The following is a 17,599-nucleotide window of genomic DNA, read 5'->3' on the forward strand; positions in this document are numbered from 1 at the left end:
ATATTATTACCGTTTGCCTTATCAAATAAAACATCGCCCTCGTTACTAGGGCTAGAGGTCCGGGCCTAATCTCCCTGGACCAGGAAATGCTCGTAACAAGATACTGGGTGCTGTCACGTAGATTAACAGTTAAAATAAAACAGAAAACAGATCTGTTAAAAAAACAACAATTATTCTATTGGCTTCTTAAGGTTGATATTAGCAGAGAGAGAACATGTTTAACTGGTGTTTGTTTTATTGAATATATGTAATTATTTGTACAATTGCACTTGATGAACTTAGATATCAAGAGTTTCTTGGTTTAGGCTATCTCAAAGGTTTGTGATTGCATTTACCTAATTACTTGAATATAAGTATTGGTGCATTCTTCTTCATGTATTGCATGCTTTGAAAACAAGAAATTATATATTTATTTTTTTGTTCTGGTCATCTTTGAAGTGAAGGGTCAGTAGGTCCACACGTACTCAAAGGACCTCTGAAAAAATTATTCACTCTTACGGACTGACTTCAACGACATCTTCCGACTTCAACGACATCTTCCGAGAGAAATCACAAACTATAATTGTTTTCCTGAAATCTTTCGTTGACAAGCAGTTTATAACACATTTCCTCAAGTTAGTTTACTTTCTATACAACTTATGAAATCTTTAACTTAATCGGTGCTTCTCAATAAAATTTGGAGATAGCGAACAGTAATCAATTTCGAAAGTCCTATTCAACATTACAAATAGGAAACAGAGCAAACAATGACCCCTAAAAACACCAGAACTGAGATCAGGCACAAAGACGAAGTAAACATCCCACCTCTCGACCGCACATATCCAAATATGTGTTTCATCATAATTGGGCAAACGGATAATTCCGTGTGTAAAGAAAATGGCCTAAAAAATTCGTTCGAAATACATCAGTCAGCATTCTATTACGTGATAGATTGTACTAGCTAACAAGGTCGTTTTAGCGACCATAGAATTTGCCAAATGTGGTATTCAAACAAGACTGATGACATCATTGTTTCATCAAATTGTTTGTCAATAGATTGCCTCATATTAGAATTTATTTGTCCGTAGAGTGTAGGCTCTTGTGAATCGAATCAACTAAGAGTCAAAAACGCTTTATGCAGGAGAAAATATATATATATATATATATATATATATATATATATATATATATATATATATATATATATATATATATATATATATATATATATATATACTGTTGTTTCATCAATATTCGTTGAGCACCAATTTTTGTGGATTTCGTTGTTGAGCAGATCCACGAAATTCAATGTTCACTGAATTAAGAAATTTGTTATTCATTTGTATAGGCAGTGCTTTTGTCCATGAAATAACGTATCCTCGAAAACGTCCGTTTTCAGAATCCACGACAATTGATGCCAACGAAAATTTATGAAACTACAGTATAGTATTCCATAAGAAAGAGAAGATGACGATAGGTAAATTCGCCGCTTTTATTATCAAATTTTCTTGTTAAGTGATGAATGTGATGACTGTTCTACATGTATCGTCCATTTCTCTATTTTACAATTAACGTCCTTTTCTTGTAAAATATACAAATATGAAATACAGTACAAAACAGATATGCCAGGCTCTGTAGTATCTTTAAAGTATTTTTTCCCGATTAACTTAGCTATTTATCGAGTCGAAATATGAATGGAATTGACAATACGTTGTCGATATATCTTAATGTGGAGTTGAATACCACAGCAAGTGTTTTCTTTTTTTGCATAAATATGCTTAATATGAATACTCTGAAAGTTTTAAGACTTGATCTCCAAAAACTACATAGATATTATCAACTGGATAGGCAAGCATCTTTATTATTTCAATTTGGAGAACGAATGTGTTCAATCCAAATAATTTTTTAACAAATATTTTGTCAAATGACAAATGACAAGATTAGTTGATTTAAAATTTCCAATTGTATGGAAAAAGGGACTGTCTATGATGTCAAAATGCCTGAACATATGAATCAATCATGGGGATTGGTTGTATAAAGTGTTGAAAAGTTGTATGTTTTGATGTTGTTGATTTGGATAAAGAACTTCCTCGTACATTCTAATATTGATATCTGATTAACATCACTTCTCGAATATACTTTTGTACAATACTGGACTTAAAAAAAAAACTTTACGACAAGACTTCAAGACTTTGTTAGGATGACACTTCTACTTTTCACTAGTTATTTATATGTTATTTTCTAAATAAAGACAATTATCTCACTAATTCAGCAAATGTACTTAAAACATTATAGATAGATTTTAGATATGAGTCTAATTTATTCTGCGTTACAATGTAGTATCCTGGAACACATAAGAAATGGAGGCAGCAAAATGCTCATTTCCCATTTCAATACAATATTTCAGGCTGGTTGCTTCTCTATTTATAGAGAATTTATATCGCTGAGACAGAACGGCGAATGTTAAAGCTTATAGTATAGAACATCTCCTTTTGAATGACTACATGGTTCAATCTTCAGAATTGCTTTAATCTGCATTCTTATTCTTTCATATGGAATTACAATGAAGAATATATGTCTCATTACATGGAATATTGTTCTTTTATCTGCATTATTTGTTAGATTCAAAGAAATTAGAAAGCCAGCTTTTTACGTGTATCTACTGGGATAATTATCAGCAAATATTTCTGTGGGAAAGTTGAAAAAATTTAACTTTCTTAGAATCATGTTTAATATTTGTACTCATTTACCCTTTAATTATTATAGTATAGTACCAGAGAGCACGGATACCGTTAGTATTGTTTCCAAAAAAATTTATACTCTCATATGCATAAATGTTCTTCCGAGGCAAAAGGTAGCAATAAGTTTTAGTTTTTTTCTAAACCATGCACAGTCTGTTTTTGTGGCGATGGTAATAAAACGTTCTTTGATACCAGAGAGAGAGAGAGAGAGAGAGAGAGAGAGAGAGAGAGAGAGAGAGAGAGAGAGAGAGAGAGAGAGAGAGAGAGAGAGAGGTCTTACCCTTATGGCACTATCCTTCCGTCTGTACCGTGATATTGTGTTCATGCCATCACTGGAGGACGGGCCGCCATGTAGACCCAGGCTAGGAAACATGAAGAGCTACTTCAGACATGTAAGCTTTCCAAACAGCACTTTACACATTAGCTCACCTGTAAATGTATTTATTTTATAGTTTATAATTTTAATATTGAAAGGCAGTTTGTGAAAATTTATTGATAATGTAGATCAAAATAAATTGGATTGATTGATTGTATATTGTTTAACGTCCCTCTCGAGAATTTTTCACTCATATGGAGACGCAACAGAGCTGCAAATTTTGTCCTATACTCGGGTCTCAGGGCCATTGAGCAGGGAGGATTTTTTTTCCGTGCCAGCACCTGCTGTGACACGGTACCTCGGTATATACGGTCTCATCCGAAGGACCGGTCTCCACATCCCACAGTGGGATTTGAACATGAATTGGAGAACGTATAATAGAATACAAACAAATGCCATGTTTATTAACACTAATAGTTTGAATCCCACTGTGGGACGTGGAGACCGGTCCATCGAAAAAGACCGAATAAACCTAGGTGCCGTGCGTGTCGCAGAAGATGCTAGCACTAAAAAATCATCACTGCTCAATGGCCCTAAGTGCAGAGTATAAGACAAAATTTGTAGCTCTCCATCAGCAACTGGTGGTTTCTCATTATGAGTGAAAAATTCTCTAGAAGGACGTTAAACAACATACAATCAATCATATCAACACAATGCATGGTTCTAGTACAATAATTGAGACATTAGTAACAATAAAAGCTATATAATTATAAATATATTAATCTCATCACATAATGCTCTCTAAGAATATTCACATGGCTTACTGATTTTGGACACCTGATAAGTGTAATGATTGACTGCTGTGGAAAGATGTAACTTTATATGAGGAACTGGAAGGTTGTGTGACGTACTATTGCCTCTGACGTCATTTAATGACTGCTGCAGGTAAATTGTTTCCGATAATTACCTTCATTTTATGTAATCAAATAACATGCCATGATGTATGCTTATTCCGTTTGTCCTACATGCTATTTTAAGAAAAATGCATTTATTTCTGAAAGTGACTGCTACTCCCTTTTCGATTACAGTGGTATTAATTCACTCTTTAGTTTCAGGTTTGAAATTCTTTATAGGTCATGGCGTTTTGGTACAAAAGAAATCACTAAAGACAAAAATAAGCATATAACGTAAACTTCCTCATTGGATTAAGTTTCAATAGAGGGAGAAGAACCATAAACGGTTTTGCATGCGTTGAATCTATAAAACAATATAGCTTTTGGCTTTTATTTTAGCAAGGCTTAGAAAATGTTTTGAAACTATACTAAATTTGTCCTTCAAAGAAACATTAAAAGTGTGTTTTATTTGTTCATCAATGTTGAAAGGCAGAACAAAACCTCCACTGCTTTGTATATATTATTTTTAGACAGAGAAGCTAGATTAACCTTTAAAATTATTTATCGATTATTGATAATTGTCAATTATGTAACTAACCTTACAAAGAAAATTAAACATATACCTTTTTATCAAATCGAAAGATTAATGTGCAGAAGTTGACAGATATCATGATAATTAGATTATTAATTGATATGCAGGCTTTTGAAATCGTTGGCTACTCCTGTGAATAGTAAATTGTCCTATTTTGATTGGCCATCTAGAGAATTGCTTTGTTAAAACATTCTGATTCTATAATAATGTTCAATGAAATATATGGAGAAAACGAACACTATACAATATCAAAAGTCCAATAAACAATACAAAATAGGAGCAGAGCAAACACGGACCTCCGAAACATCAGAGGTGGGATCAGGTACTATGGATGAGTGAGCATTCCCTGCCGATCGGTCACACCCGCCGTGTGCTCCTTGTCATAATCGAGAAATAAAAGAAAATCCGTCATCATTTCAGTGTGTAAATAATGGACTAACAATTAGTATGAAAAACGTTTGTCAGAATTTGACTCAATAATAAATTGTATTTGCTGACATTATTGCTGGTTATTATATCGACCAAAGAACTTAGAAAAGGATGACTTTAAACGAGACTGCTGATGTTCTTGTTTTGTCAACGTGTTTGTCAATAAGATACCTCGTTTTAGTAAATACTTAGAGCATGCTCTTGCATATCGAATCAACTGAAACAAATAAACTCCGTGTGCAGGTGATAAAGGTACTGTATAGGGGGAAAATAACTCGCGGTGTTTGTATTCGCTATATTCAAGGTGTTCATAAATCCGTGAATTTAAGAAAAGATGAATAAATTTCAATACTTTCCATGTTTTATTTGGAAATTTGAGAATAAACAACGATAGGTTTATATACATGTACGTGCAGTACATGGTCATTGCAGTACATGTAATTACGAGTAGTACTTGTCATTCATCACGCTTTACTTTAATTCTAATTAGCAGATAATAACCTGTATTTGTTAAAAAGCTGTTTTAATAGCCAACGCTACATGTTTCGTCAATCAAAACCGTTGGGCCGTGGTTTTGATTACCCGTGCGTAGCTAATGTTACCAAATGTATTAGTTACTTGTACCTGCATTAACACGCATATTAATTTTTATCGACGTTTTGAAAACATTCAAATAACTATCGAACTTACTGAAGATTTTGGAAGGATATTATTTCGATGACCTACATTAACACATTTATTACCGCCCAGTGTTTTTTCGCCGCGTTAACGTTGTATTGCAGATCTAGGGGTGTACAAGCACTCATCGTAATTTGCATAGAGGAAAGTCAATAGACGTTTAAAGTCAAGGACGTTTTATAAATGCACTTGTTTTAATTAATCGTCAATTATTTATTAAATCTAACAAGTTTATATTAACCTACCCTGTTGATGTCGTTTACATGTAGATAAACGGGATATAGACAAGTAAGGTAACTTTTATTTTATATCAATTCCGCGAATTAAAGAAACCGCGATCGTGTCAGATGAAAGAAAAACGTGAAAATTACAACCCGTGAAATTAATCCCCTATACAGTATATTGCTGCAAAAGTTGACGATTGAAAATTTAAAGCCATCAAGTTTATCATTAGGGCTTGGTTGTTAGACTACCATTCATCTCTCTGAAGTTGAAACGGAAAAAATACTAATGTTTTGTTTGATAGAATTTTTCTAATCTTTTAAGGCCAAGTCTTTCGACAAGTCTTTCAACAATCTGGTGAAAATTCGACTTTGATAATATATTGAACCTATCGTATTTAGTATTTTTCACACCAACTTTTAGATCTTTATTTAAGAATTATAATTCGCAATGTTCCATCTCTCTGAACAATTCGTGAGGTTCACAATTAGTTTGACCTGTTAACAGAAGATACTCACTCCTCCCTTGCCACCTGATCCCACCTCTCGAATTTCCCTTCTTTCGTACTATTAGCACTTTTCACATATTTGTATTGTTTGTAGATATTTACAAAAAAATTATCTCTGTTTGTTGTCTTCACCTTTTTCATAGGCACTTATTTGACTCCTTTATAGACTCCTGTATTTTTATTTTTATATGATGCAAAATTTATTCAAATTTCTTCAAGAGAAAAATAATTCTTGCTGTGGCCTTCATATTGATATTTAGATTAACATAGTTAACGTAGTTATGAACAACAATTACTTATACCAGCTAATCAATATATCTAGTGAACTCAAAATCAAAGACACAACTGAGTCTGACACTGTTTCATATTTTGATGTTTTATTTAGCTAAAGCAAGGACATTATAGCTTCAGTTTTTCATCATCACTTTCCTTATTTTGTAGTAACATTTTACTATCACCTACATATGGAGTTTACATCTTCTTACATATTCAACAAATAATAGTAATTTTTGAACCAATATAGGCTACCGACTGATAAATTGATATTACAGAGATTTTAAGCGCGAGTGTAGTCAGCCTTTCATAACTTTTGTTGTCGTTGTAATGACCTTGTTCGAATTTGCTATTACTATACCTATCTCGTTGGTGGTTCACATTAAACATTAAACCGATACTCCGTATCACAGTAGGTGCTGACACTAGAAAGATCCTTTACGGTTCAAAAACCCTTATTGCCGATTACGTTTAAATTTGCAGCCCAGTGACGTCATTTCTCACATCATTGTTTTTTAATACTTTATCTCATTACAGAGTATTCCATCTTTCTGATCAATACTATTATTTCTATGCATAAAATCGTGATAAAACATGTGTAGTCCTTTGTAAGTTTATAAACAAATCATTCAATAATATATATCTAGCCTGAATGTAAAAAGTTTTTAATAAAAAAAATTACTTGACAGAGGGATTCATAATAACGCTTTTGCTCACATTGTAATTAGTACGAAACGCAAGAGAGTACGTCTTGAATGGCATCCAGACGATATTTGGGGAATTGGTTCACAGAACCAATAAATGCCATACATGAAATATTTGGAGATAACGAAGAGTATTCAAGCTCTACAGTCCAATCAAACAAATCAGGAGAAAAGCAAACACTGACTTCTAAGATATCAGAGGTGGGTCGTGTGCTATGGAAGAGTGAGTATCCCCGGCCGATCGGTCACATCCGCCGTGTGCTCCTTGTCATGATCGGGAAATAACAAACATAATATCCGATGTGTAAAGAAAGGTCTAAAATTATAATAAGTATGAAAAACGTCAGTCACCATTTAACTTCATGATAGATTATATTTGTTGACAAAGTCATTGTATCGACCATAGAATTTACGATTTGATGACTTTAATCGAGAAATGTAAATATTCTTGTTTCATCAACTTGTTTGTAAATACTTCACCTCGTTTTAGAAATTGTTCGAAGGTAGAACATGCTTTTGCTTACCGAAGAGAGATATAAACCCTATAAGCAGATGATATATGTGCTGGATAGGGAAGGTAAGTTGGCGATTGAAACGTAGTCATAAAAATTATCAAAAAGCTTTGTAGTTAGATTACCATTAACGTCTTTTTCTTTTAAAATATCCAAATATGAAACAGATGTGTCAGACTAATTTATTTCAAGCTCACTGGGATATATCGTGTCGACATATAAATTGAAATATCTATTGTGTATTGTAAATAATATGTTTCTTGAATGCATGAATATTTTGAAAGGAATTTCCATTTTACAATTAATTCGGTTTAAATAACGAGTACTCAGTACGATATACTTATGAGATTTTGAATGTTTTTGTTTTAAAGATTAAAGGTTTTAAACTGTAAAATCAAAAGTAAAATACAATATATATAAATTTTATTTCGTCTTTAATTTTATATATACACTCTGCCTTCTTCTTTAGGAGAATCGTGAGTAATATAAAATTAACATGTGGCATTTTAAGAGGAAGTTCACGAGTATAAGCAATGATATTTGAATAAAGCTTTCGGCAGAGTGAATAATTCACACAATGAGCACTTCTGGAAAACATCACTCGTCACACGACATACAAAAGCCATGTATTTCACATTCTTCATTGACTATTCAATGTTAATCTGACGCCGCGAGTAGCGATGGGGTTGTAAAACAGGAAATATTCTTTTATGTGAAAGGCGATATTGACAATAAAATACCATTTTCCCTACCCTTTATTTTTCATTTATGCATGTTCTATGAAAGGATTTTACTATAACCAGAGAGAGGGCTGTATTTATAATCTTAGAGTACTTCCTTAGGTCTGTATATAGTGGATGAGTACCATCGCTTTTTGTGTAGCTATGTAGTTGTCCATTGAAAATGCTCGTTAAAAATGTTCGTTTTTACATATACATTTCAAACGTTTATATTATAATTTACATGAACATTGAAAACGTTTGTAATACTTTTCTATGCAATGGTATGTCAAAACCTAATATCATACCTAAAAAGCAAATTTTTTGCTAATCTTGCATCATTTAAGCCTTTATTTCTTCACAGCACAAGACCATACATGTAGATCTGTAGAAACACTAAAATATTTACCTCAAGGAATTCCATGTTTCTTAAGTGGTTATGGTTAATTTGCATATACGAATAACCATTTTATAAAGCTTTCAAGACATTATGATTGGTTTAGATTTTCTTAATATTTGATTTATTTTATTTGCAATAATGTTAACCTATCTAGGCATCTATTTTTTGTTTGTATTATCTGACTTCAGATTCATTAGACACTTTAAATTCAAAAACAAAATATATTTAAATTTTTCACTGCCATGTATTGAAAAATCACAGTTTTTGTGGTACTGCAAACCCAAATCTAAGTAAAATTCTCATTTCTCCATCTCCATTCGTAGTTGATGAAGGAAACATTATTTTGGCTATGCTTAAGGAGATTAAGAGAAAGTAAAAATAACGTAGATTTTCATTCCTTTGCAATTTTTGCGTCATACCCTTTAATCAGAATATCAGTGTTTTGTTGTTTTCAATCTGAAAAATACGTGAAATGAAAGCACGTTTTATTGGTGCTTAATTTGATGTTTATTCGATAGCAGTTACATTGTACATGCCTTCCTTTGATGATCATATATGCAGACAATTTCAAGAAAATTCAAGTCGGCTTTATAATGCTTACACTGCAAGAATAAATAATAACGCAAATTTCCCCCCTAATTTTTGTTAAAGCTTACTATTTCTTGTTTTCATTATAAGTAAAATATTTTCAGCAGGTCTATAATCTTCTCTAAATAAAAAACAATTCCTCAAAAAATATACATAAAAGTATTTCAAGGATCATTCTTACCTGTATATTGTAATATTCCTCAATAATAAAAGAAAAATTCCACTGATTAGGTCACTTTTTTACTTCAGAATCACGACAGATCATGCACACATCATAATCCCAGCTGCAAGTTTTTACACAGATTCTGTTTTGACTTCGGGATCGATGTGCAGGAGCACGTGTTTTCTCCTGGCTCTGTCCATACAGAAGTGGAATTGTCCCTCGTAGTTCCGTAAATTTTCTGTTGTAAATAGAGTTATCAAAACTGATATATCATTGATCATCATCAAGTGATGTATCTTTGATATGTATAGAGGTGTATCACTATTTTTTCTTTATCGGTTTGTCCGTGGTTTGAAATTCTAACGCTATAAAATAACTTCTAACCATTTTATTGCAATTTTACTCAGTCATAAATGTTTGGTTATTTTCCACAATGCTCATTCTATACCCCACAATTTCTAACAGTGGGTAGGAAATGTAGTTTTTTGTTTATTTATGTACCAGCAGTTTGAATATAATCAGATTGCTGTGATAACAAACATCTGTAATTTGTATAACAGAAATCCCACGACCATTGTTAATGTCATAAAGGAACCTGTGTTCGTAACATGATGAATTGCTAGAAAACTGTTTTAGCAATATCAGTAGAAAAAAGGAACGTCTAATTATGATATTTCAAGTTCAGGTAGGCGTCAGGAGGTCGTTAAAATTCGAAGTGTGAGATAAGCAGAAAGCAATTATACATACTAGCAAAATATATGAAACACACATATACTCTATACTTAACATATCGGCTGATAATTCAACCGTTAATCAAAATCAAATTATATGAAGTAATTGAATGAAAAAGAATAATTGATTTTAATGCGCATTGATTTTTTTTATGAATATAAATATAAGTATGGATGTATGTAGTAAGATTAACAAATGAAGATAATTTTTTTTGAAGTGTGTGGAATGAAAAGGGTAAAAGAGAACAGAAAGTATCCGTTCATAATTATGGTGCAGAAAATTAAATTAACTCGAAATAAAACAATTCTCTGAACAAATCTACATCATTACTGTGAAGAACCTTTGCTTTGTGTTCTAAAATGGACATAAACAAAGTATGTTTTGATATTATTTTAAGCTTCTTTAAAAATGTTCTGTACATGTACTTTATACAGCAGCTTTTTGGTGATATTGGTTAGTCCTTTTTTGCTATATTGTAAACGTGATGGTTTCCAGGAACTTGGGTTTTTCGAAGTTGATGCATGATTCATGCTTATTTTCAGGTATCGATTTAAGGGCGTTTCCAATTTGTCATTAGGAATTGATTAAAAGTATAATGAAAGGAAAAATGGCTTTAAAAGCAAATTGGTACGATAACCAGGGTCAAATTTTTATTTCTAATCATGCTAAATGGAGTTGATAAATTGTTAAGTACAATGTTAGCGAGTTGATAATTGGTTTCGTAAAATATTATCTTTCGTCTCTAAAAATTACTTAATTCAATTCTGGACTTACACTGTATGTGTAATCTTTTCGAGGCAAATGCATGTATACCGTTTAAAAGTTTTAAAGAATCATTAAGAAATCATCCATCTTGTTAATTTTTATTTAAAAAAAATGAAAGGACACAAAGCTTAGTATTCTTTAGCTAATAATTAGGAGACATCATTTCAACTACATGCTGTATAAAAAAAAAAACATGCTTAATTCCTTTCATTAAAGGTGAACTGAAATGTTTGGGGTAGAAACATTGCATGGATTTGGAGGGTGAAAATATAATTCGGATAAAAACGTGTCTATATCTTTAATAGCCAGAGTTGAGGTTATTCTGTTGTAGAATTTACCACCTTACATGGTAGAATCGGAATCAATACAAATACAGTTTGGTGACCCGGAGAGCTGAACTCTATATGGACGTTAAACGTAGGACTGTACAACTTAAGAAATGATTAAGATTCTTATTTGTATAACGTCTTTTCAGAATTTTTCACAAATATTTGAGACGCCACATATTCCCGATGGATGGCTGCAAATTTAAAATGTACGCTGCACTGTCTGCCTTTGAGTAGTGAAGGATCTTTTATATGCTAACCCCTACTTCGATTCCAGACCTCAAGATTGAGGTCTAGGATCAAAATAAAACAAAATGCAAGAAAAATAAAAACGCATATATACAACACGCTTGGTTTTCATGTTGTTGATTTGGAAAATTTCTTTTTCGCGGATATTGGTATTCACACTAAAATTTGAGTATCTTGTGTAGCTACAAGGAATGCCTGAAGGTGAAATTACAATTAATATGGGAAGACGTTCAGAGAAGCATGAAATGAGTTATAATTGGCAATTAGCAAGCGAAAAATGCAAAGCGTTAGAAAACACTCTAAAGAACTGAGGAGTTAGCCCTGTGAACCGTTAAAAATCAATCACTGAAGTAATATATCCTTGTTTGAAATAGTCAAATTACCCTTCAGAATTAAAAGATATATAGCAGGATTAATAAAAACCAATGCCATAAAATTTTGTATCGAATGTTAATGATGGATATAATTATAACCGCATTCCTAGGGATTGGGTATATAATCTTTTGCTATTATGGCCCTTCCATCTGCCTGTCTGTCATTCCTCTATTTTCACTTCTTAATTTAAACAGTAGCAAACTTACGATTGGTGGTTCCTTGAAGGTGGTCAATTTTTAGTTTTTGAAATTTACCTTCTTACCTTAGAGGAAAAAAAATCCCTTGAAAACATAGTTACATAAACTTCTATTGCATTTTTTTTTTTGCAGAATGCAATTCATATTTTGGAATGCGATTAGGAGTTCTCAATTTGCAAATAAGGTTTTGAATTTCAAATTTTTCATTTCGGGGATAAGGGTACAAAAAGTGTCGTTTTCTTCAGCATTGTCGTAACTACATGAATACATGCAACTCTTTTATTTCTTCGCAATAACGTTTTTAGTTGTGATATACGAGATCTTGGAATTTCGAGTTATTGCTTTGGGACCTACGGGGCTAAAAATTATGCTTTTTAAGTTTAATTCCCCGAACTCCTCTTACATTTTTTGTAGCAATTATAACAAAGAACTCTTTAAGATTCGTAATTAGGACTGTCCTGTTATGTCTTGCAATAAGGATTCAAATTAAAAAAAAAGATTTTTTCTTTAAAAAATCCCAGTACCTACTTTTAAAACATTTGTCCAACCATATTTTGATAGAAGTATGGGTGTGTCCCTCAGATGTGCATTTAAGTTTTGGAATTTCAATTTTTCTTCCATTGAGTGAATGAGAACAGATACCGAATACTTTTGGAATTAATATCGCTTCTTTCCTTGTTACCTCAAATATGAAGGTTGGTACACTTAGAGTCAAACACCAAAATCCAGGCATTTCTTTTATTATAATAGCTTCTGGATTTTTAAGTATTTGATTTTCACTACTTCTCGAATATACATCTGTACTGTTGTACATTTCTTCTAACGTTTTCCTTCACTTCTGTTCATATTGTAAAGAAGAGTTGGTAAAAAGTTGGTAGAACATTTGATGGAACCCTCTCTGTATCTTTGTAAGGATAATGAAGTCTAGGTATCAATTTAAGGAAAGGCTATTCAAAGTCATTTTAATATCAAGAATGGATAATCAATAAAGACATATTATTTTGAAGAAATTCATTTCCTTTTTAGAGAAGATTCTTTCTGTAAATGTTGGATAAAAACTTGTAGAATAAAATCCCAGTTCCTCTAAAATACATTGAAATATTGAGCATAACAAGCAGACACAATGCTGTTACCCGCTTTTTTAGCTGGAACCAGTGCATACCGATCGTATAATCTGTCTTATTCTTTTGTTCCACTTCTTTTGTTCGACACATTTGTTTCATATTAGGATATTTTACTTGAAAAAGACGTTAACGCTAATCTCACAACCAAGCTCTGATAAACGTGATGACTGTAATTTTTCTATCGTCAACTTCCCTAGCTTACTTATGCAGATACATACCTTCATCACTTGCATACGGAGTTTATATATCTCGGTTGACTCTATAAGCAAGAGCATGCTTTATGTATGAACCTTCTCTAAAACGAGGTAAATTATTGAATTAATGAGTTAATAAGTTGATGAAACAAGAATTTTAGCAGTCTCGTTTAAGTCATCATTTCGTAAGTTCTATAGTCGATACAATGACCTTGTCAGCAAATACAACTTATCACTGAGTCAAATGCTGATTGACGTTTTTCATACTAATTGTTGGTCCATTATTTATGCACGGAATTGACGACGGATTTTTCCATTATTTCCCGATCATGACAAGGTGTGTGACGGGTCAGCAAGCGATGCTCACTCCTCCATGGAAATCCATGGCACCTGATCCTACCTCTGATGTTTTGGAGATCCGTGTTTGCTCTGCTCCTGTTTTGTATTGTTTTATGGACTTTAAGATCAACATCAAAAACTGTACAAGAGTTAATATTTTTTTTTAAAATTTCTTCTTAAGCATTGTCCTATCAATAAACTGATAACTTGAAAATTTTAATGGTTCGAAATAATTATAGAATTCAATACAGAGAAATGAAATAAGAAATAAGACTCATTTTACTTACTCTTTTTTAACAATGGAGCATTCCTTAAGAGATAAAAAAAAACAAACAACAGTAACGTTTCCTACAAATATTTTTGTATGTAGATTATTAAATCAATGTTATGGGAATATATAATCTGTATATCATTTATCCAGTGTCCCAAAAGGGACTTACATGAACGTCCATTGATTTATCAATTGGCTCTCCTTTACCTTCTAATTTATTATGAATGGTGGGTCACTGTAGCAAGCGAAGCGTATTAATGGTGGCGCGTTAAATGCATGTACAATGGAGAGGCACTTTTAATACTCATACTGACCATTGGAAAGATACATGAAGTCCCCCTAAAGAAAAGTGGTTGGCCATGTTGTCATATTCTGGAAGGCGGCACATAATGTGTCTTTTGACCTTTTCTAAGGGGTTCATTTAAGTATTAAATTCTGCCTTGCTTTTTATTACAAGGCACAACTTTCAGCATGTTCATAGGGGGTTTCCACATTTTGTACATTCTTTGTGTACGTTTTATTTTCGGTGGAGGTTGAGCAGCTGCTAGAAATTGTGCAGGGTCCGACAGCCCTTCCCTTAAAATAAACACTCAACATTCAGTACTCTTAAAATTTTGAAAAATATAACATAATCAGAAATTTACATTTATTACACTTCATAAAAAAAATTAGAGAGGTTACGAAACCTTGATATACCTAGGAAAAGTACAACTGTGCAAGTTTTCAACCATATTATACAAAAGGTAACCTACTTTAAACATCCACTAAACGATTCCTGCTTCAATTATTGATATCTATTAGACTTGTTGATTTTTGCATTAGAAAGCAGAATATATTCCTATTGCAATAAACTCAACTTTCTTTGAATATGTAAATACTCGTTAAAAATCGTAAGATTGTAAAACATTTCGATCAGACTTAAATCTTCATGTTCGTTAGTACGACAAATCATTTGAGAATTAATGTGCAATGCAAGGGAATCAATATTATCCAGAAGAGACTGCACAATCATGTAATGGAATAAAAATAAAAATGAAAGTTGGAAATAACATATTTTCTGATTGGTCATCAACAATTTTACTTTGTTAAAAATCCCGTCACTCTGATTTTACACAGAAGTACACAGAAATTGATATTAAAAGGACACTGGAGTCTCTTATTGACAGTATTTATGTAGTCTTAGGAGACCATGTCTTCCTACAGGCTGTTGCAATTCCGGCAGACACTAGCTCCTGTAATAGCTGACCTAACGTTATATTCCCATAGAGCAAGGTTTATTCAAATTTTAATGATATGAAAAAAAAAATGCTCCTGTTCGCAATTCGACATTTAGATAGATCTATGATGTATGTTTGATAAAAAATTGTTACTTTGATTCAAATGTCGATTCGATATATCCAAGTGAACTTGTTATAAAAGACACCACAGAGTTTGTCACATCTTTTTTTCTTATCTGGATGTTTTATTGACAATAGACGATAAGGGGTCAATTACAACTAAATGGTATGACAAAAGAAAAGCCTGTCAGTTTTTTATCCTGAACTTTTCTTATATACTTGGTATGTCCAAATATCCCGCTATCACTTGCATATGGTGTTTACACCTTCCAATTTATTAGTTACTCAAAAACATTCTCCGATTACGAACAGGATTTTAAACAATGTAGGGTACTGATAAATAAGTTGATGTTACACGGATTACGACAACCTCGTCTGAAGTCGGCATGTCGTAAATTCTATGGTCGTCATAATGACCTTGTTAGCAAATACAACCTATTATTGGGTTGTTAGGCTGATTTGTTTGACATCAATTGCAAGTCAGTTGGTTGTATGTTGATTTGACTACAGAGTTTCCGACTACCTGTTCAGTAATAAGAAACCTCTTTATGACAGCTCATAGAAACAAGATTTCATGAAACATTGTTAATGCTTCGATCAAAAGAGTGAACAAAAAGTAGTCATTTGATTTGTTTAAAAAATGAAAACTAGGGTTGTATGGTATTATTATTTCCCCTTAGATCTTGTTTGTATAGAAAGAGCAACTGCTATAACCATGCTTTGATAAACACTTTAAAGGTCAAGTAAAGTACATGTACATGGCTGCTTATGAAAACAAATTCTGATTAAACAAAAACAAAGTGTGAAAACAATGCAAAAATTAAACGAAAGAGGGGATCATAATTTATTTATGTACATAACAATAAATATTGAATTTGGGTTGAATGGGTAAATAATATTTTGTTTTCTTTGGGGATAATTAAGCATATCTCATTTGGCAGCTTAAATGCCTGATATTTTTATGTATTTCTAGTTGGTATAGTCAAATTCTCGTAAAAAAAACCATTTTACTACATAAATCGGAAAAATACAATAGTGTAAAAATGTTTCTGAAGCAGTTCCAGTAAAAAAAAATGCCGTTTATATTCTATAAAAGTGTCTTGTTACTAGGACCATTCTCAAGGGGATTGCTGCTAAGTTTAAGTAAGGACACAACAACGAATTCTCTTGGAATTTTTCTGATAGAAAGCGTGTATGTCCAATTGCCAAAAAGATTCGTTGATAACCTGTTGTTAGATTTTCCCCTAGGAGCTATGACAAGCCCTACCGCTAAGAATAATGATGAAGAAAATTTTCAGCTCTTAGAATAGAATCCTAGAATTCCGAATATCGAATTCCGTCTATTTCGGTTCTAGATGTTATTTACGACTAACTTTTTCATTATATTTAGGCTTACAGTGTGACGAAAAAATTGTCAGTCAAATGCTGATCATTATCCTAAGGACGTTATATATAACATCATTTCCGGAGAAATTCATATTCAAAGTATGCATTTCCTCTTTATTGAACGCTTAACACATGGTAAATCTGACTGGCATTGTCATTTCCTGTTCCGGTCAATGTGGTCATATGATTAGGAGTAAGCACATGTATGGGATGGGTTAGATAATGAGAAGACACCTTCTCAGGCGATGGAAAATTCCAATTCAATACTCCTAACATATAATTTTAATCGATTTGTATTTGATAAAATGTATACATATGATATTCATAGATCTATTTCATTAATAGTTCACTTTACTTGCTTTATCATTACCTTTTCTTTAACAAATCCTTGAAAAGGCTGCCAAAAATGGAACCTTTTAGATGTATGTACATGGAAATATTCGTGACAAGAGAAAGTTATCTTCCAAAATAGGAACAAAATAGTTATCAGTAGAACTGTGTTCGCAAACAGCTTGATGTATCACCTACAATAATCCAGACAGAGGAAAAAAAGAAAACTTGATTTTATTCACATTATCATCCAACCT

The 17,599-nt window shown here is 32.4% G+C and overlaps 1 protein-coding gene across 1 annotated transcript in view; it reads right to left on the reverse strand.

Moving 5' to 3' along the window:
* The window catches only part of LOC134279125 (uncharacterized), a 33,435-nt gene extending 30,287 nt beyond the window's left edge, over positions 1–3,148 (reverse strand). Inside the window, exon 1 of the mRNA XM_062761476.1 lies at positions 3,001–3,148. Coding sequence (XP_062617460.1) covers positions 3,001–3,093 — 93 coding nt within the window. The 5' untranslated portion in view covers positions 3,094–3,148. The remainder of the gene's footprint in view (positions 1–3,000) is intronic.
* Between the last annotated feature and the right edge of the window lie 14,451 nt (positions 3,149–17,599).

Source organism: Saccostrea cucullata, unplaced genomic scaffold (assembly GCF_032062105.1).
Source record: "Saccostrea cucullata isolate Sc308-1 unplaced genomic scaffold, CSIRO_AGI_Scuc_v1 ctg126, whole genome shotgun sequence".
Taxonomy (NCBI): domain Eukaryota; kingdom Metazoa; phylum Mollusca; class Bivalvia; order Ostreida; family Ostreidae; genus Saccostrea; species Saccostrea cuccullata.